This window comes from Petaurus breviceps, unplaced genomic scaffold (assembly GCF_028583685.1).
Source record: "Petaurus breviceps papuanus isolate PSGF00001 unplaced genomic scaffold, PetGlider_PUasm1.0 138, whole genome shotgun sequence".
In the NCBI taxonomy this organism is placed as follows: Eukaryota; Metazoa; Chordata; class Mammalia; order Diprotodontia; family Petauridae; genus Petaurus; species Petaurus breviceps.
This window is the reverse complement of record NW_027185694.1, coordinates 1,674,309-1,696,220: the sequence shown is the minus strand read 5'-3', so window position 1 is coordinate 1,696,220 and position 21,912 is coordinate 1,674,309. Positions and strand designations below refer to the sequence as shown.

At 38.3% G+C, this 21,912-nt stretch overlaps 1 protein-coding gene across 2 annotated transcripts in view; it reads right to left on the bottom strand.

The window, feature by feature from the left end:
* Nucleotides 1–21,912, bottom strand: part of SLC28A3 (solute carrier family 28 member 3) — a 138,530-nt gene that overhangs the window by 18,783 nt on the left and 97,835 nt on the right. For both annotated transcript variants that reach the window (XM_069105082.1, XM_069105084.1), the window contains 4 exons: nt 15,794–15,919; nt 13,498–13,628; nt 3,613–3,781; nt 2,780–2,977 (listed from right to left, as the gene is read on the bottom strand). In XM_069105082.1, coding sequence (XP_068961183.1) covers nt 2,780–2,977; nt 3,613–3,781; nt 13,498–13,628; nt 15,794–15,919 — 624 coding nt within the window. The remainder of the gene's footprint in view (nt 1–2,779; nt 2,978–3,612; nt 3,782–13,497; nt 13,629–15,793; nt 15,920–21,912) is intronic.

Sequence of the window (21,912 nt, the reverse complement as noted above, 5' to 3'; positions counted from 1 at the left end):
AAATCAGGGTTGCCTTGGTCTAATGGTTTTTTTTTATGGACAACACAGATGTTTGGAGCAAAGTAGGCTTAAAAGAGTATGAGAATGTATGTATACACACATTTACATGTACACCCAGTAACTTCAACAGTGAGCAGATGGAATTTTCTGGTGAGATCAAGGTACAATGAATAAAGAACTGATGGCATGTTGATCCCTGAAGGTGGAACTAATAATGTCTAGAAGGAGAATTGGGAGAAGAGGTCTTTGAGGGCTAAGACTAAACTGTGACAGGGCTATCGAGAGACATCATGAAACTGGGAACAGGAAGAGTCTGGAGCAACACTGGACCAGGACTGTCAAGACTTATCTTGTCTTCAACCTAGAGGGGAAATGTACCAACATCTGTCTTGATCCCAGCTGAAATTTTTGCATGCTGGTGCAAGAGGTGGAGGAAAGTCAACAAAACATAGCGACCTATTAGCATATGATGATCCAAAGTCCTAGTAGACACCAAAGATAAAAGCTTTTGCTCCCTGAGAAACCACACACACATTAGCAACATTCTACCTAGATTATAAAAGAGCTTATATATATTCTATAAAGACAGTTTCTGATTCTAGGGATATACACTTTGGACTTCATCTGCCTACACTGGTTTTATTTGTTATACAAATACACTATACCATGATCATCTCAGAACAATCTATACTGGCAAGATTTGAATATTTTAGGAGAGTTCCAGACTATGAAGGACCTTAGAAGTCATGAGAAAGAATACTAATCCCAGATGCTAGCTCTCACACCTATTAGTCATCAGGAAAGATTTATGATGATCATGGAGATCAAGCCCTGTTATTAACACCAGGAAGTGGAGATAAACACAAGCCTCAATTTCACGCCTCAGAATTAACTGTAGGAGGTAGAACGACAATGGGAAAATCACACCAGTGCCCTCTTTGTCTCTTGTGCATGAGAATGGGATGGTTGAGCAGATGAATGATTAAGGTTTGCTTATATACTATATGTTATTATAAACATATTATTTTATAATATATTATACTCATAACATTAGTGTGTAATATATAAATGTGTGTAATAAATATAAATTAGTGTGTAATAATAAAATAAAAATAAACATATAGTAATAATGATATATGCTAATAGTATAATAGCTAATTCTTATAAAGAACTTGAAGGTTTATGAAGTACTTTAAAATATCTCATTTTATCTTCTCAACAACTCCATCAGGTGGGTGCTATTATTCTCCCCATTTTACAGATGGGGAACCAAGACAAATAGAAAATAAGCGGCTCATCCAGTGATTGTCTTCCTCATACTTAGTCCAGTGCTCTATGCCACCTAGCTGCCTAGAATTTGGGGCAATCTGGGAAAAAAGTTATTTGAATGCATCTCTGAACACTATAAGAATGTTACCAGTAAAGATGGGGAATTTCTTAACCAGTTTAGAAATTGTAATGTCATTTATTGACCAATGTGTAGTTATTTTTACTGGTTTTTGCATGTTGTTATTAATTTGAATTAGTCAAGAGTAACTGACTCTCTGAATTGATTGGACTGGGCAAAGTTCAAAGTCTAGGTAAATCAAATGGATTATCTGACTAAACAATCCCATTTTACTAATCCATGTTGAGGAACAATGAGTTCCAGCTGGCAACAGAAGCAGGCAAACAGTATATTTGAGGTAGCAGTATTACTTTTGGTCTTGAGTTAATGTCACTGGTTTTATACTGTTTGCAATGGTTCTCTAATAATAGTGGGAAAATGCCAGTAAGGATCTATGGAGAAAAGAGAGTTCCACAGGTAAACAGATGAGTATATACCTCTTACTAGGATAGATCAAAATGAAACAGCACAAGCCTTGAGCATATCCCATTCCAGAAAGTTCAAGTTGGGGATAACCACTTAGGTTTTTTCCTCTCCCCTGATATTTTTTTATCTTGATTCTGATCTGCTTATTGTCTAAAACTTCAACAGGACAGTACTGATTTGGAATCAGAGGACATGGATTCAGATTCTAGCCCCACTGATTTCCACCTACATGAACTCAGAAGAATCATTTAACCATTCTAGGCCACAGTAGCCTCAACTGTGAAATGGAGGAAACTGAACTAGAGTACTTCCAAAATTCTGTCTAACTCTAAATCTATGAAGGTCATTTATTGGCATGGTACCAGCTAACCCTAGCCTCAAGCATCCTAAGAGAGAGGATTGTTAGCTAATAAGTTAACCTTAATGTTTTTTTTAACCAGGATTTCAGGAATAAGTACTAGGCCATTCTGAGTGAAGTATAAAGTTGATTTTTCTTTCTTTTGGTTAGGTTATCATTTATTTTTCAATTTATATGTACTTGATCTCCAGTTATTTTTTAAAAATATTTTTTTTTCTGGATGCACTGTCTCTCCCTCATGCTATCCCTCTCAAATGAACAATTAAAAAAAACCACACACTCTCATATAATTAAGATATAGTTCAAGGAAATAGATTTCCACATTGGTCATGTTCAAAAATGTATGTCTTATTCTGAACCTAAGTGGATTGTTACTAAGTCCTATGGCCTAGATATAGAAAGGAAAAAGGGAGTGGAGGAGAAGAAAAGAAGTTAGTAGTGTAAAGTGTTGAAAGCTATAACCATTGAAAGTGGAGTCTTTCATTCTGATTAGCTGGAAGTTTGGACAAAGAGCTCTGTGGGTGAGTAAACACGTGGAAATGGCATGTTAATATACACACAGTGAATGGAAAACCCCATCTGGAAGGCAAAATAATGAAGGTACTCACAGACATGTATTGCTGCACACCATCTACAAATTTGGGTCCAGCTTGTTTTCGTAACTTGATTATTTTTGCAAGGTGTTGGAAGGCTACAAATTCATTGAAGAAAGTCTTATATCCTATCAGTCCGCCGACTAGAAAGCAGTCTTCCCAGTCGACCCCCATCATGAAAGAAAGAGGCATGAAGACATAGGAACAGACCACCTACAAAAACAAGAACAGAGGATGCATAATGACTCTAAGTAATCATGGTCCCAAGACATTTTGGAATCCAATTACTTGTTAGTACCCCATATGTAAATAGTATTCTATGGCATCTAAAGATATGATGTGACCCAAGCACCTGCTTGTCACAAGAAGGTAGATTGGAATTAAATTTAAAGTCCTCCACCACATGACTCCCACCTATAGTACTTTTCCAATCTCATTTCATATTACTCCCCTCTCCAGTCCAACCGGACTGCTTGCTAACTGTTCCCTGTCCACAACACTCTGTCTTCTTTCTCCATGCCTTTACACAAAGCAGTTTTCCATGTCTGGAATATTCTCCCTTCTTACCTCCATAGCACTGAATCTCCAGTTTCCTCCTGTTTCCCACAGATTCCCCTCAGTTGTTGGTGCTTTCTGTCTCGTGAAGTTATTTTGCATTACTTCCCTTACACTTATAATTATTTGTCAAATTAAATTGAATGTACATAGAGGAGAAGATAGAATATTGGAAGCTTAAGCTTTATAGTGGCAGACTATGGGCCTTTATTACAAAGCCTGAAATTTCAAATAGTTATTTAACACACTTGGAAAAAATACTGCTAGAGCGAAAAGGTCTGAAAAAAGTGTACCTCAAAATTCAGCTGAGGATAGTCAAACATGTTCCCTAGCCAGGAAAGGGCTGAGTCCATGAAAGCCAGGAGCGCCAGGAAGGCGATCATGTTCACGGCAATGTTCGCCACCAGAGAAATGGAAGAAGAGGCTCCATAGCTGGCTGCTTCCAGGAGATTTCTTGAGTCCCTATGTCGAGAAAACAGAATTCCAGCACTAAAGAAGCATCTCTAGGTCAGTCGGGGTCAAACAGTGAGTGATGGAGGTAACGGAAGCAGTGTGGTGTCGGATGAGAAGAAAGGCCTGCCTGAACTGAAAGAGGTGTGTCCTGATGAAAAGGCCTCAGAACTCTGCCTCTGGCAGACTCTCCTTCTCTGGGACCTTGTTCCTCAAACCTTGTACATATCTTCACCAAACTATTTAAAAGGAAGGGGCATCTCTCAGCTTTGGACCCTTCCTGCCTCCTCTTCTTACCTTGATCTCTTCTTCCGCCTACCAAAAAAAGATTTCTTTAAAGAATGCTCCAGACCCACTATCTCTACTTCTTCTTCAAAGAACACGAGCTGCCTTGCTTAACCCTCTTAATGTTACTACCTTCCCTTCCCTCTGTTATTTCCTATTTGTACAAGGTTGTTTGAATGTTGTCTTCTAATTATATCATGAGCTCCTCAAGGGCAGGGCCTATCTTTTGTCTGCCTTTGCATCACCAGAGCTTACACAGTGCATGGATCCTAGTAGGTATCTAGTAAATGCTTATACTGATTGACATCTCCAGATTAATTCCTGCTATCTGACTTCTGCCCCATCATTCCACTAAAAACCTAGTCTTTGAAAGTTAACTAGTGACTGACTTTCTAAGCCCAGAGGATATTTTTCATTTCTAAACCTCTCTGTAACATTTGATTTTGCTAGGGCGGAGCCAAGATGGCGGAGTAGAAGCATGACCTTTCTGCGGCTCTGGCTTCCACCTTCCCCAATCCATGTAAAAAGGGGACTCTAAACAAACTTTGAAGCGGCAGAACCCACAAAATGACACAGAGAAGCTAACCTCCCACGGAGGACACACCGGCAGGCCTGTAGGAATACAGCTCAGTGCTCTGGGAGCCAAGCCCAGCCCCACACCTAGGCTTTAGCCCCAGGGCGGGCCTGACCAGCCACCTGCAAGAGGGACTCCAGATCAGCAGCAGAGGTGGCAGTTTCCAGATTTATCAACACATAGATGCGAAGGACAAAGTGAGAGGCCAGTGCAGTCTGGACTTTGGGACCAGTAAGTGGGAGTGCATAGCTTTTACCCCCGGGGCAAGAAGCCACTGAGATGCCAGCACAGCATGGCAGCTTCAGCTCCTGGCCTGCAGAGTGTAGGGGGACCAAGCACCATTCTGAGGGGTAATCGCTTTTGCTTTAACCTGCTTGGATCTGGATTACAGTCTAGGGTAGAGGTCCTGGGGTGTGTGTCCAGCTTGCCAGAGTATGTGGAGACCTCAGAGAGGGCACCCATCTAATACCTCTGGCAGCTGAGAAAACCCCAGCATTTGAGACAAAAGCTCCCCTGTCTGGAGGCAGAGTCCTACTGTAGCAAAAAGCCCAAAAGTCAAGTAATTGAGTCACAAAATGAGCAGGCAAAGGAAACAAGGCAGACAGAAGATTCCAACATTACACTCCTATTTTGGGGACAAAAAGGAGCAAAGCATGGAACAAGAGGAAAACAGTGAAGTTAGAACTCCTGCACCAAAAGCTTCAAAGGAAAATACAAGCTGGTTACAGGCCATAGAAGATCTTAAGAAGCAGATAAGAGAAGTGGAAGAAAAATTGGGAAGAGAAATAAGAACAATGCAAGAAAATTATGAAATGAGAGTCAACAGCCTGACTGAGGAAAATAATACCTTAAAAAACAGACTGACTCAAATGGCAAAGGAAACTCAAAAAGGCAATGAGGAGAAGAATGCCTTAAAAAGCCGAATTTGCCAGATGGAAAAAGAATGTCAAAAGCTCAATGAGGAGAATCATTGCTTCAGAATTAGATTGGAGCAAATGGAAGCTAATGACTTTATGAGAAATCAAGATGCTGTTAAACAGATCCAAACAAATGAAAGAATAGAAGGCAATGTGAAATATCTCATGGGAAAAACCACTGACCTGGAAAATAGATCCAGGAGAGATAATTTAAAAATTATCAGACTACCTGAAAGCCATGACCAAAGTAAGAACCTAGAAATCATCCTCCAGGACATTCTCAAAGAAAACTGCCCTGATGTTTTAGAACCAGAGGGCAAAATGGAGGTTGAAAGAATCCACCGATCACCTCTTGAAAAAGATCCCAAAAAGAAAACTCCTAGGAATATTATAGCCAGGTTCCGGAATTCCCAGATTAAGGAGAGAATATTACAAGCAGCCAGGAAGAAACAATTTGAATATTGTGGAAACACAATCAGGATAACCCAGGATCTGGCAGCTTCTACACTGAGGGATTGAAGGGCTTGGAATGTGATATTCCGGAGGTCAAAGGAGCTGGGATTAAAACCAAGAGTCACCTACCCAGCAAAACTGAGTATCATGTTTCAGGGGAAAATATGGTCATTCAGTGGAATAGAGGACTTTCAAGCATTCTTGCTGGAAAAACCAGAGTTGAATAGAAAATTTGACATTCAGATACAAGAAGCAAGAGAAGCATGAGAAGATAAACAAGGAAAAGAAATCATAAGGAACTTATCAAAGTTGAACTATTAACATTCCTACATGGAAAAACAATAATTGTAACTTATGAAGCTTTTGTCAGTGGTTGAAGGAATTAGAAATATGTGTGTGTGTGTGTGTATGTGTGAGTGTATATATTTGAGGGTATATGGGCATATGAATACATATGTGAATGTGTATATATATGTTTACAGGTATACATAGATAGAGGGCACAGGACCAATTTAACAGGAAGGGATGATACTTAAAAGGTGAAATTAAGAGGTGAGAGAGGAATATAATGAGAGGAGATGGGGAGAGACAGATTGGGGTAAACTATCTCATATAGAAGAGGCAAGGGAAAATGGTTACAATGGAGGGGAAGAATAGGAAGGCAAAAGGGAATGGGTCAACCTTATTCCCATCAAATCTGGCTTGAGGAGGGAGTGAAATACACACTAAATAGGGTATCTCACCCTCCAGGAGAATGGGGGGGAAGGGGATGAGAGGGGGTATGATGGAAGGGAGGGCAGGTGGGGGGGAAGGGAAATTGGAAGCACCCACTTTTGAAAAGGGACAGGATCAAAGTAGAGAATAGAACAAGTGGGAGGTGGGATAGGAGGGAGGGAAATATAGTCAGTCTTTTACAATATATCTTCTATGTTATTGTTTTGCATTAGCCACACATGTACAACCTATACTGAACTGCTTATCTTCCCAGTAAGGGTGGGTGACAAGGAAGGAAGGGAATGAATCTGGAATTGAAAGTTTTAAAATAAAATATTCAAATATATATATGTGTGTGTGTGTGTGTGTGTATATGTATATATATATATACTATTATTAATGCCATCTTCCATGTAGTTGGGAAATAAGATATTCAGGCACTGAGGCATAGAGATCCACTGGAAAAGTCGAAAGGGGTATGAGAGAAAATATGGGAGAGAGCAGAATGGAGGAGGGGATATCCTATGGGACTGCTATTTTGGGGCGGTGGGTAGGGGAAAAACAGGGAGAAAATTTGTAACTCAAAATCTGGCGGAAACAAATGATGTAAATCAGAAGTTAATAAAGCATTAAAAAAAACCATTTGATTTTGCTAACTACCCTCCCTCGACAGACTTTGCTTGAAATTCCATTTGCTTGGCTTCCAAGGTAGAAGCTCTTAACCTGAGGCCCATAAATGTATTTCCAAAAATATTCTGAGAACTCTATTTTAACATAAATGATTTCCTTTGTAATCCTATGTGTTGTATTCTAGCATGTAAAAACATTATTCTGAGAAAGGGTCCATAGACTTTGCCAGACTGTAGAAAGTGTGCATGATATTAAAAAAAAAAAAGATGCCTTTTCTCAGGATTTTCCTCCAGCTTCTTGGGGCTTCAAAGTTCTAAAGTTCAAAGAAAGCCCCAAGGCCAACCCCCTCATTGTGTAGATGAAGGAACAGTTCTTCTCTCTCCATTGGTTTTTCTTATTTCTTCCCTTTTAATCAGGTCCACTTCATAACTGTTCTGAGAACTCAGGATTCTTTCTCCTTCCACTTTCCATGCATTTGCACTGACATACCTTGAATGCCATCTCTCATTCAACCCTCTTTGGAGATTTCCCTTTCTTCAAAGTCATGCTCCTCTACAAAGAGTTCTCCCTCCAACCCCTCCCCCCACCTCCACCCCCAGTTTCTAGTGCTTTCTCCTTTCTCAAATTCTATATATTTAATTCTTTGCATACATGTTATGCTCATTCCCCACTCCAGTAGAATGTAAGCTCCTCAAGAAAAGGGACTGTTTCATATTTGTATTCCCAGAGCTTCATGTCACAAGTGTGCTTAACACTTTGTTTTTTAAACTGAGTTGACTTGTTGAACTATTGGGGAAGGACAAAAGTGGCAATGGAGCAGAGGTCCCATAGATTGAAGATTTGCTTCACTGTCTCTCAAATGAATTTAATGATTCTTCTTAATCTAGAATCATAGATTATTTGAAAATTTTTTTAAATTTTCTGTTCCAAATTCTCTCTCTTCCTCCACCTCCTATCCCATCCAATGGAAAGTCAAGACATATGATACCCATTATAAGGAATCATAGACTATTAAAGAGAGGCATTGTGGTACAAAGGAGGGAATCTCAGATTTGGAAGCAGAGAAGCTAAGTTTGAATACCAAGTTGGCTATTTATTATTCGTATGACCTTGAGAAATCACTTAACCTTCCTGGTCTTAGTGTTCTTTCTCATTTTGGATTGACTAGAGCAGGAGTTCTTAATCCTGATTGTGTCTTGGACCCTTGAGCACTCTGGTAAAGCTTAGGGACTCTTTCTCAGAAAAAAAAAGTTTTTAAAGGCTTGAAATAAAAACTATAGATTACAAAAGAAGCCAGTTATGGTGAACAGCATTTATCAACTATTATTAAAAACAAGTTCACCTACTCCAGGTTAAATGTGAATCCTTGAATTAGAGAACTTGTGAGGTCCTTCTAGTTTTAAATCCATCATCCTGGAAACAGAAGGGACAGGAGCAATCCTCTAGGCCAACCCCTTTATCTTATAGCTAAAGGAAATATTGCCCAACAATTTGTGAATCCACATTGTTCTCAGGGTCACGGTATGCAGAAGTGCTAGTTGTGTAAGAATATATTGGATTCCTGAGCAATGACAACTCCCTGGAGGTACAACTCTAATATTGAACTTGGTGGATGAATAGTTTATTTAGTGACATTAGTCATGAAATAGGCCTGAGAGGAAAAAGGATTAAAATAATTTTCTTTGTTCTCAAGTAGAAAGAATCAGAGGAACTCATATTTATTTATTGCTATTAATAATCAACCAGAACAGCAAGCATTTATCTATGTGCCAGGCACTGTGCTAAGCTCTAGATATAAAAGTAAAGGCAGCTCAAATGCTATCATCCCATCCTCTACTGTTAGTGTCTCCCCTTGGGCTTATTTTGTATAGATTTATAGGTATGTAAGTTGTTTCCTCCAAGAGTGTTTAAGATGCTCGAGGGCGGGAGCTATTTCTTTTTTGCCTTTGGATAAATGCTTGTCACGAAAAGTAAAATGATAAATGTTAGAGGGGATGTGGGAAAATTGGGACACTACTACACTGTTAGTGGAGCTGTGAAAAGATCTAACCATCCTGGAGGCCAGTTTGGAACTATGTCCAAAGAGCAACCAAGATGTGCATATCCTTTGATACAGCAATTCCACTCCTAGCTCTGAATCCCAAAGAGATCAAAGAAAGGGAAAAGGATCTATATGTACAAAGATATTTATAGCAACTCTTTTTGTGGTGGCAAAGAACTGATAATTAATGGTTGAACAAGTTGTAGGGCATGACTACAGTGGACTACTATTGTGCTATAAGAAATGATGAGCAAGATGTTTTCAGAAAAATCTGGACTTATGGGAACTGATGCAAAGTGAAGTGAGCAGGCGACCATTGTACACAGTAATAGCAATATTGTACAATGATCATCTGTGAATTACTTAGCTCTTCTCAGCAATACAATGATCCAAGACAAGTCTAAAGGACTCACAATGAAAAATGCAATCCACATCCAGAGAAAGAACTGATGGAGTCTGAATGCAGATCATTGCATACTATTTTTCACTTTCTTTTTTTTTTTTTGGTCTGTGTCTTCTTTCACAGTGTGATTAATATGGAAATATGTTTTGCATGATTGCACAGGTATGACCTATATCAAATTACTTACCATCTCGGGGAGGGGAGAGGGAGAAAATTCAGAATTCAAAATTGTAAAAAAAAAAGTTAAAAATTGCTTTCACGTGTAGTCGGAGAAAAAAATAATATGTTACTAAAAAATTGCTTGTTTACTGAGTGATAAGATTACAAATGTATGCCCTTACAAAGAACTGTGGGTTTCCCAGTGCATATGTTATCATGTCCATTTTATAAAGCTGAGACTCAGATATATTAAGTCACTCACCATTGTCATATGGTGAATTCCAACAAAGTTCTTTTTTTCTTGCTAAAAAAAATTACTGTTTCTTCATTTCCAAACACATCTCTCCTCATTTCCCTACTCAGAAAACTATTTCTTGTAACAAAGAAAAGTCAGTTCAGCAAAACTAAGCACACATATGCAATGTTAAGCACCAATAAGTTCCCTACTTCTATAATGAAAGTAAAGAGGTATATGTTCTCATCTCTTCTTTGGGGCTAAGCATGGTAATTATAATTACACAGAGTTCAGGATTTTTCCATTTATATTACTGTAATCAGGTATATTGTTTCATAGTTCTTCTGAGTTCACTTTGTATTAATTCATAAAAGTCTTCTAATGCTTCTATGTGTCCTTTATATGCACCATTTTAAAATAGTAGTCACATTTCATCTCATTCATGAACTAGAACTTGTTTAACACCATATCCAATCAGTGGTCATCTACTTTGTTTCCAATTCTTTGCATCTTTGAAAAGGACTATAAAGATTATTTTGGTGTATATGGGACTTTTCATATTTTTGCTTCCTTTGAAGTACATGCCTGAAAAGTGGGATCTCTTAATTCAAAGGGTATGGACATTTTAATGACTAAGCATAATTCCAAATTGCTTTCCAGAATGCCAGCTCAGGTAAAGGTTCTGATCAAGTCTTAGAAGCTATTCAACACCTTAGTTTAAGCAGAATGTAAAACTGAGATACTTGAAAATCTCTTGGAGATATATTTCTTTAAAATTTTTATTTTCGTTTCCAAATTCTCTCCCTCCCTCCATCCTGGCTGCCACCCATCGAGAAGACAAGAAATACCCATTATATATATGAAGTCGTGAAAAATATATTTCCACCTTAGTGATATCATGGGGGGAAAAGCAAGAAAAATAGACTAAAAGAAAATATGTTTCAATCTGCCCTTAGGGTTCAGCAGTTCTCTCTCTGAAGGCTTTTTATCATGAGTCCTTTGGAACTGTTGTGGATCACCGTATTGATCAGTGTAGCTAACTCTTTAAAGTTGATCAGTCTTATCATATTGCTGTTACTGTGTACAATGTTCTCCTAGTTCTGCTCACTTGATTTTGTATTAGCTCACATATCTTTCCAGGTTTTTCTGAAACCATTCCCTTAGTCATTTCTTAAAGCACAATAGTAATCCATCACAAACATATATTACAGCTTGTTCAGTCATTCCTTAATTGATGGGCATTCCTTCAGTTTTCAATTCTTTGCCACCATAGGAAGACCTACTACAAATATTTTGTACATATAAATCCTTTCCTTTGATTTCTTTGAGAGATACAGACTTAGTAGTAGTATTACTGGGTCAAAGAGTTATGTATGCATAGTAGTCCTTTGGGTATGGTTCTAAATTGTTGCCAAGAATGGTCGGACCAGTTCATAGATCCACCAACAATGCATTAACATCTCTACACACACATACACATATACACACACACACAGAGGAGATATTCTTGAAAGAATACATTTAAAAAAAAATGTTCAAATTAAGAAGATACTCATTCTTTTTATGAGCACCATGTAGGCACTTAAATATTTGCTGTATGGAACTGAATCACATTTCAAGTTGTCATATCTCAGGAAATGTGAATTAGAAGTATAGTTTGTACTTCTAATCAGCAAGCTTCATTACCATTTGCGGCCTACCTACAGCATTTTCACATAAAGGCAAATTATAAATACTTACCCTAAAAATATTTTGCTCAACGTTCCAATCCCTTTTCTGTTTTGTTTGCTATGTAGTTTTGTGCATTTTAGAACCCTATGTTGCTAAGTATAAGTGTATATATGTATAGAAAATTATTCATTTCCAGGGGGACAGATACCAGTTTGGTTCATGTTGTACTGTAAGTAAAAAAACTACCTAATTAAGCTTAACTATTTTCCGAGAATATTTTTTGGGGGAGAGAACTGGCAAAGAGGGCAGTGCTGGGTGGAAGGCACCCTGTTTGTTTTTTCAGTTAATATATTGTTTGTTGAAATAAAATTGTCAATAAAAAACACTCTTAAAAAAGACAACCTGCCTCTTATGGAACAAAGCCTTATTATTCCTCAGCAAAAGGGTCAGTTCAGTCCTCAGTTGGAGAAAAGGATCTAGGTTCAAATCCCACCTCTGATACTGTCTGTGTGATTGTGGATTTTTTAACTTTCTTGGGCCTCATTTTCCCATCTATAAAATGGGAGCGGGGAGGAGGAGGGCCAAGAGTGGTCAGATTAGATGGTCTCTGAGGTCCCTTCCTGCTCCAGAGCTATGATTCTATCTTCTTTATATACTGCAAGGATCTTGTTCTGAGGCATTTTTATAAAACATCAAATTGGTATAAGGCTTCACCAGATTCAGTGCAAGAGTTCTTATTTAAGGATCTAGGGAGATAACATATGTAAAGTGCTTGCAAGCTTAAATATGTATAAACATTTTAAGGTTTATATATAATGTTCAAATGTTGTAATGTATATGTAGGTATATATGTATCATATTATTATTGTTGTTACGTACTTATTATATGTTAGATATGTTGTGGTTTGTTGTCAGATGTGCTAGGAACATGTTGGGAAATGAATCTGATGTTAAAAAGAAAAGGCACAAACAAAACAAAACCAAAAAAAAAAAAAAAAAAGAAAATCTCTATAGAAATGTCACAGAGATAGCTTAGAAATGGCATGTGTGTCTGTTTCTCTGCACATTGGTTGTAACATTTGGAATCAAAATTAACTCAAAACTCAAACAGAAGTCTCAATCAACTGAGATATAGTCTCTGTATGATTATAGTTGATTGATGAGAGTAGAAAAAATAAGAATTTCTTTTTTTTTTTTTTGGTCTTTTTTCCACCAGTTACATCCTTAGGCCAGCACTCATACAGGCCAATTGCCTACAATGCTACATCTCAATGAGAACAGATCTTCAGAATCGTCACCACTCTGAGGCATTACAAGGTCTTTAATCAAAGAGATTCAATTATGCTCACTGTACTATATTTTCCAAAGCAGGAAATTGGATTATTACATTTAGAAAGATTTTCAGCAATGAAGTTCGAAATAAAAAAGGGATTTCTGGTTAAGCCTAAGTGATAACTGGAAAATTAAATGAACCAGAGTACCTCATTCCCTGAATGTTCTGGTTAATTGAGATTTTACCATACTTGGAATTTTCCTTTTATTATTTTTCCCAGGGGAAACAAAGCTGGGGAAAATCTACTGGAGCAGACAGGTTGCATAGGCCTTATTAACTTTTGTGAGAGAAGGATGAATATAGTCCTACTTACCCTTTCTCCATTTTCAAGGTATTCTTGAGAGTTATTTTAGGAATTTCAGTCTCAGGCCAAAATAATTTAGCAGTAGCCAGAGATGCAGGGGCAGACATCACTGAAGCAGTTAACAAATGTGACGCTGAAATCTGTAATTTCAAATGAAAGAAAATTAGCTGATGTTAACTCATTCATTGAGGCATTCTCTTATGAACATAAGTCAAGGCAATAAGATGTTTAGAAAGCTCATCAGAGATAAGAAGTTGATACCATGTTAGATGTTCTTAAAATAAAAGTTTATAATAATAATATTATAATTATAATATATAATAATTATTATAATATTTTAATAATTACAAAATGCTTTACAAATGCTACCTTATGGGGAGGCTAGGTGACATAGTGAATAAGGCACCAGCCCTGGAGTCAGGAGGACCTGAGTTCAAATCTGGCCTCAGACACTTAACACTTTACTAGCCGTGTGACCTTGGGCAAGTCTCTTAGCCCCAATTGCCCTGCCTTCCACACTCCAATAATAAAAAAAACAAACAAAAAACCCAAATACTACCTTATGTTATCCTCATAACAACATTAGGAAAAAGGTGCTACTTTCATTACATTCTGCCATTGAGAAAACTGAGACTGAGAGAGGTTAAGGCTTGCCCAGGGTCACACAGCTAGCAAGGATTCTGAGGTCAAATTTGAACTTGTGTTTTCCTGACTCCAGGTCCAATGTCATTTATATGCCTATGTCTTTTTTTTGAGAGGTTTAGGCAAGTGAGAATCACAAAATCTCAGTCAGGAAGGAGCTCAACCTTCTAGCCCAGGATATTTCAGTGTCATTGACCCCTCTGGCAATCAAATTTCTTTGCCAAGAAAAGCCCATGGACAGTACTGGCATGTTATTGTCCATGGGGCTCATGAAGAGTCAGACATGACTGAAAAGTGCAATGGACTGAGATCTCAGACCATGTTATCTTCCTCCTTGGTAAACATCCTACATGACCTCAGGATCAGATGTAAGCCTCTTTGCTGCCATTTAAAGTACTCTATTACCTGTCTCCTTCCTGCCTTTCCAGGGCTTTTTATATATTACTCCTTTGCACATAATAAAGATCCAGTCATAATGACCTTCTTACCCTTACAAACATTCCTCCATCTGTCCTCTTTGCCTCCCCTGTTCCCAGCCCTAAACATACTCCCTCTTTACCCCCCCACTCTTAGAATAATTGCTTTCCTTTAGCATAATCATCTTCTACATGTTTCTGATCTTCCCACCTACTAGTGGGAGTTTTATTACGCCCCTCTCCTCTCCCCCAACCGTTGTTTGTTTTATATTCATTTTATGTATGTTCTATATATAATGATATATCTGTTCTCTGTTAGCATGTAAGCTCCATGATTATTGACTGATGGATAATTATTGACTTCATCCAAATGACCCACACAAATCATCACTACTCGTTTCTATGGGACCTCTTTCTCTTCCCTCATACCTGGGGGTCTCTGCCATTCCAGAAACATTCCAGCTTATCTGGTCCATAAACACTCTTAGCACCTTTATCCCCTAAATGGATCCGTGTTTGCTTTCAGCACATTTATCCAAATCACCTGTGACAGAATCTATCAATTGATCATCCAATAATCCTATCAATCAGCATTCATTTGTCAAGTGGCTACTGTGTACCAGGCATTGTGCTAAGCACTAAGAAAAAAAGTGAAGCAGGCCCTGCCCCAAAGAGCTTACATTTACTCTAACAAGAGACAACATGTATACACACACATGCACCCACACATACACACACACACATACATATTGGGGGGGAGGGGGCGGTGCATGCTCATTTGTTTTTTTCTCATAAGGGCCCTCAATCAAAAAGTTAGACCATTAACTTTTTAGTAGGCCACTGTTTTATACTAAAGGCATTCAAAGATCTAAATTTAATCTGCTATGTCAATATGAATTTTCTATTTATATTAAAAGATTAAAAGGCATGAAAGATTTGTGATTAGCCCTGGTGATAAAGCAATGGCCACATTAATGAGATCGCATATCCATCGAAGTATCTAATATCCATACAGTCATTTCTCATAGAAACTCATATTATTTTCCAGAAAAAACTGATGAGGCAGAGATATAGAAGTGAGATATTAGACCTTTTCTATATTACTACAGTTACTAATAAGGGCAACCGCAAACCAGGCTACCGCCCCAACATCTTTGTTTATCACTGAAGAGAGAGGAAAAGGACATGGAAGGCAAGAGAAACAGATTGCATTTTCCATAATGAAATTCCAGAGCCTTTTCACTTACCCCAAAAGAAATGTATGCACCTAAGACACTCCCAGCAATGGTTGAAAATCCTGCAGTCATGACTGCATGGAGCTCAGACTTGGTGAGATGTGATAAATAGGGTCGAACTATAAGTGGAGATTCAGTCTGCAAACAAAAAAAAGTGGTTTGAAACAGGTCATTTTTTAAATGAGGGGCTATTAACATTTCTTCTGTTGGCATAGACCCCTTTGGAAGCCTGGCAAAGCATATGGACCCCTTCTCAGAATAATGTTTTGAAATTATTGAAAGAAATGCAAAATTTCAGTTAGATGATAATAAAACTAAAGATATAAAATTCCCCTTTTGGTTCACAGACTTCCTGAAATATATTTGCAGACCCCTTAGAAATCTGTGGACTCCAGGACAAGAGTCCTTGCTTTAAATTTTGTACTGATATTTGGATTTTCTTTGTGCCTGAGTTTCTTCTCTAATAACGCTTGTATAATGACCAAGTTTATCCCCAAAGAAGACACCTTTTCCTGTTCTTTTGCAGAGGTATGGGGAGCATGCAACAGGAGGTATTTATTGGTTTTATTGCTCTTTTTTCTTTTCCTCTTATTTTAAAGATTCTTTGTTAAAAGAGATGGGAGGGGTAGGGATGCAGGGTAAAACACCTCACTATCAACAAAATAATAATAATGTCCCAAAATTCATTAAAATAAAATAAAACAAAGAATTTTTAAAAATCCTCATATTAGCTACCATGCTAATCTGCCATCTTCCTTTTCTATTCCTTGCATCAGAAAATGTTTGTGTATGGTATTAATACTCAGAATAAGAAGAAAACAAATTTTAGAAATACTTGTACCTAACTCCCAGGACTGTTATGAGACACAAATTTGATCCATAAAGAGCCTGGCCAACTTGAAGATACTATGTCAATATCAGTTACTAACATTACTAACATCATTGCTTTGGCTTTGCTTTGAATCCTTGTTTAGAATTCTCTCCTCAGAAACAAGATTGCCCTATGTCAGAGAAATTATAATAAATATATATTATAAATATATGTAATTATAAATTATTATGAGAACATTTTGTTATGTTTTCAAGTTGGCAATGCACTTTACATGCATGTTTTCACTTAAGCCTCTTGACAACCTTGTGAGATAGGTACTATGGCTATATTATTATTCTCATTTTACAGATAAAACAAACCAAGCCTCAGAGAGTTTAACTGCCTGGTCCATGGTGGCACATCTAGGAAATATCAGAGGCAGGATCTGACTGCAGTAATCAAGACTTTACTTCTAAAAAGTCAGACTAAAGAGTTAACTAAAAGTGACTTGCAAATTTTGGAGGAGCAGTTCCAGGGACTAGAACATGCTAGTAGCATGGGAGAGTTTGTCCTATTTTGTACTTCCTAGAGCTGGCCTAGAAACTACCCTGTAGCCTCATATCCTGGAATCGTTCCAGCCCACTGAGAAGGTTGTCTAACCTTGACTCAATCTTCTTGTTCTCTTTAATCTTGGCCTCGGATTGAACTGCTAGGGCTCCAGTAGCCCCTTCTTCCCTTCTACTAAGTCAAAGGATTCAAGATATAAAATTATAATAACAAAGTAGTAATTTGAAAAGGGGGTCATTGAGGCATCTTTTTTTTAAATGCAAAAAAGAAAACAGAAAGAAGGTCTGAAAGAAGCACAAACAAATAGGATAGCTTTGAAAGCCAAAATGTATTGCATATTTCAAAAGCAAGTTATACATAGTAGAGATCTATAGTTCAGTGTGCTCACTCATTCTACTATGCAGAAATGTCCATTTTATTTGGTGTTTAAGTTCAGAATACAAATACAAATTAATAAATCAATAGATGATAGATAGATAAAGCCCATTAAGCCATATGGGAAAAAAGCCTCCCTGTTAGCATCCCTACTCCCCAATCCTTTGGATAGGTGAGAAATCCAGGAAAAGGAAAATGAGATAGAAACAGGATTTCTACACGGCTCCCACTACCACCTCCTCCAATTAAAAAAAAAAATTACTCTAAACAAACTTTGGGGCTACAGAACACACAAAATGACAGAGAGAAGCTAACTTCCTACTGGAAACAGTCCAGCAGGAAGGGGCCAGCCCAGCACTCTGGGAGCCAAGCCCAGTCCCCTGTGAGCCGGAGGTTTTAGCCTCAGGGTGGCCACAACCAGCCGCCAGATGGAGGAACTTCAGATCACCAGCAGCTATGGTGGTTTCCAGAATTATCAACCCATAGATGCTAAGGACAAAGTGAGAGGTCAGTGTAGTGTGGACTTTGGGAACAGGGAGTTCAAGAGTGCTGTCCAGCCTTTGTCCCCTGGAGGGAGAAGCAGCTGATACAGCATGGCCATGAAGCCACCACCATGTGGCTGCTTCAGAGCTCCTGGCCTGCAGATTATAGGGGGACCAAGCAACCAGTCTGAGGGGTAATCACTCTTACTTTTACCTGCTTGGATCTGGATTGCAGTCTAGGGTAGAGGTCCTGGGGTGCATGACCAGTTTGCTAGAGTGTGTGGAGGCTTCAGAGAGGGCAACCAACTAATAGCTCCAACAGCAGAGAAAACCCCAGTGATTTGGGACGAAGCTCCCCTTTCTTGTAGCAGAGTTCTACTGTGGCAAAAAGCTTTTCAGTCAAGTAATTGAGTGGCAACATGAGCAAGCAAAGGAAGCAAAGTAAGCAGAGCAATCAGACATTAGACTCCTATTTTGGAGACAAAAAGGATCAAAGCATGGAACAGGAGGAAGACAGTGAGGTCAGAACTCCTGCACCAAAAGATTGCAAGAAAAATATGAGTTGGTTACAGGCCATAGAGGAGCTCAAAAAGGATTTTGAAAATCAAATAAGATAAGTGGAGGAAAAATTGGGAAGAGAAATGAGAACGATGCAAAAAAACTATGAAATGGGAGTCAACAGCCTGACTGAAGAAAATAACACCAAAAAATAGACTAACTCAAATGGCAAAAGAGGCTCAAAAAGGCAATGAGGAGAGGAATGCCTTAGAAAGTAAAATTTGCCAGATGGAAAAAGAATCTCAAAAGCTCACTGAAGAGAATCATTCCTTCAGAATTAGATTGGAGCAAATGGAAGCTAGTGACTTTATGAGAAATCAAGATACTATTAAACAGATCCAAACAAATGAAAAAAAAATAGAAGGCAATGTGAAATATCTCATTGGAAAACCACTGACCTGGAGAATAGATCCAGGAGAGATAATTTAAAAATTATTGGACTACCTGAAAGCCATGATCAAAAAAAGAACTTAGAAATCATCCTTCAAGAAATTCTCAAGGAAAATTGCCCTGATGTTTTAGAACCAGAGGGCAAAATCGAGGTTGAAAGAATCCACCGATCACTTCCTGAAAAAGATCCCAAAAAGAAAACTCCTAGGAATATTACAGCCAGGTTCCAGAGTTCCTAGATCAAGGAGAAAATATTACAAGCAACCAGGAAGAAACTATTTGAATATTGTGGAAACACTGTCAGGATAACACAGGATTTGGCAGTTTCTACACTGAGTGATTAAAGGGCTTAGAATATGCTATTCTGGAGGTCAAAGGATCTGGGATTAAAACCAAGAATCACCTACCCAGAAAAACTGAGTGCCATGTTTCAGGGGAAAATATGGTCATTCAATGGAACAGTGGACTTTCAAACATTCTTGATGAAAAAGACAGAGTTGGATAGAAAATTTGACATTCAGATACAAGAAGCATGAGAAGGTAAACAGGGAAAAGAAATCTTAAGGAACTTATCAAAGTTGAACTACTTACATTCCTACTTGGAAAAATGATAATTGTAACTTATGAAACTTTTCTCATTATGAGAATAGTTGAAGGGAATAGAAATGTGTGTGTGTATATATATATATATATATGTATACATACATATATGTCTATATAGGAGGGTATATGAGTGTATGAATACATATGTAAGTGTGTGTATATATGTGTACAGGTATACATAGACAGAGGGCACAGGACCAATTGAATAGGAAGGGATGATACTTAAAATGTGAAATTAAGAGGTGAGAGAGGAATATAATGAGAGGAGATGGGGAGAGACAGAATGGGGTAAATTACCTCATATAGAAGAGGCAAGAGAAAACTGTTACAATGGAGGGGAAGAACAGGAAGGCAAAAGGGAATGAGTCAACCTAATTCTCATTGAATTTGGCTTAGGGAGGGAATGAAATACGAACTAAATAGGGTATCTCCCCCTACAGGAGAGTAGGGGGAAGGGAATGAGAGGGGGGATGATGGAAGAGATGGGATGATGAGGAAGAGAGGGAGGGAAGTTGGAAGCATCCACTTTTGAAAAGGGACAGGATCAAAGTAGAGAATAGAACAAGTGGGGGGTGGGATAGGATGGAGGGAAATATAGTCAGTCTTTCACAATATATCCACTTTGGAAATGTTTTGCATAGCTACACATATACAACCTATATTGAATTGCTTATCTTCCCAGTGAGGGTGGGTGATGAGGGAGGAAGGGAAAGAATCTGGAATTCAAAGTTTTAAAATCAAATGTTAAAAAAAATTTTATATATATATATATATATATATTATTATTTATATATATATATATATATATATACTATTATTAATACTATTTTACATGTAACTGCGAAAGAAGATATACAGGCACTAGGGCATAGAGATCCACCATGCCCTACTGGAAAGTCAGAGGGGGGATGGGGGAAGATATGGGAAAGAGCATATTGAGGGATGGGATAGTCAGTGGGATCGATGTTTTGAGGTGCTGGGTAGTGTAATGGAAATGCAGATTTAAAGATCTTCCCTGCCCCTAGGCTAACGTGCACCTGGAGCCTGGGGTGGGAGGCTGGTTTTTCAGTAGATACTTTTTGATTGGCCAGTGGGTCAATAAGGTTGGTACATTCTCTGAGCCAGGAGAAGGCTATATAAGCCCTGATGTGTAGCTTTGTTTTGGGACTCACTTTGAGAAGTGTTCTGTGATTTGATCTGAATTCTGGGAAGCTGTTGTTGAGAGTCCCCCGGCTTTGAAAACCCCAGATGTGGAAACCCAGATGTTGACTGGGTATGGATGTAATGGCTGGACAGTTTGGAAAGCTGTCTACTTGATCTGTTTCTGTCTTGATAATTCTGCCTGTATACTTTGAAGTTCGGGGTGCTGACCTTTTTGCCCTGAACAAGGTAAACGATATATGGTCTGACTGATTAAAGTAAGCTTGTTAACCCATTTTGAGTTGCTTTCCTTTAACAAAGCATATCCAGGAACCTGTGGTAGTGGCAAACCCTGAGGACGTGCTTGGGGTGCTTGCCGCTACAGGTAGGGGAAAAATGGGGAGAAAATTTGTGACTCAAAATCTTGTGGAAATAAAATGAAGCTAGATGATAAAATTTTGATGAAAAATGTTAGTATTCAGAATAGGGGAGAAATCTGATAAGCACTGAGTGAATGAATGTTTCAGCTGAAGAGGAGGTCGGAAAGGGAGATGGAGTAAAGGCCTGTATTTACAAGAATACAAGGGAGTCATCTTGACACAAAAGAACAATTTTTTAAAAAGTGCTCAAAAGGAAAGTGCTGAACCAAAAAAAACTTGTCACATTTATGGTCACGATGAGGCATGAATGACCATCTACCCAGGCATGGAGCTGTAATAGGCCTTAACAGAGCGAGTACTTACACTAAAGAAACTAGAGATTCAAAAGACATATTTGACACCCAAAGGCCAAAAAGAAGGGGAAAAAATGGCCTAAAGTACTTTATGAGAAGGAGCTAAAATTTCTTATTCCATAATTTGTATGACTAGACTCTCGCTAGAGTGAGGTAAAAAGAGAGAGGCAACCTGAGAAATCTGCTTTTATAACTGTCTTCCATAAGGAACACTGGAACAATTTCTCCTTTTGTTGTGGTTGTTTAGTAATTTTTTCAGTCTTGTCTGTCTCTCTGGGACCCCACTTGGGGTTTTCTTGACAGAGATGACTGGAGTGGTTTGTCATTTCCCTCTCCAGGTCATTTTACAGATGAGGAAACTAAAGTAAACAGGATTAAGTGACTTACCTGGAGTCACACAGCTAGTAAGGGTCTGAAGTCAGATTTGAATTCAGATCTTCCTGACTCCAGGCCTAGCAGTCTATCCACTGGA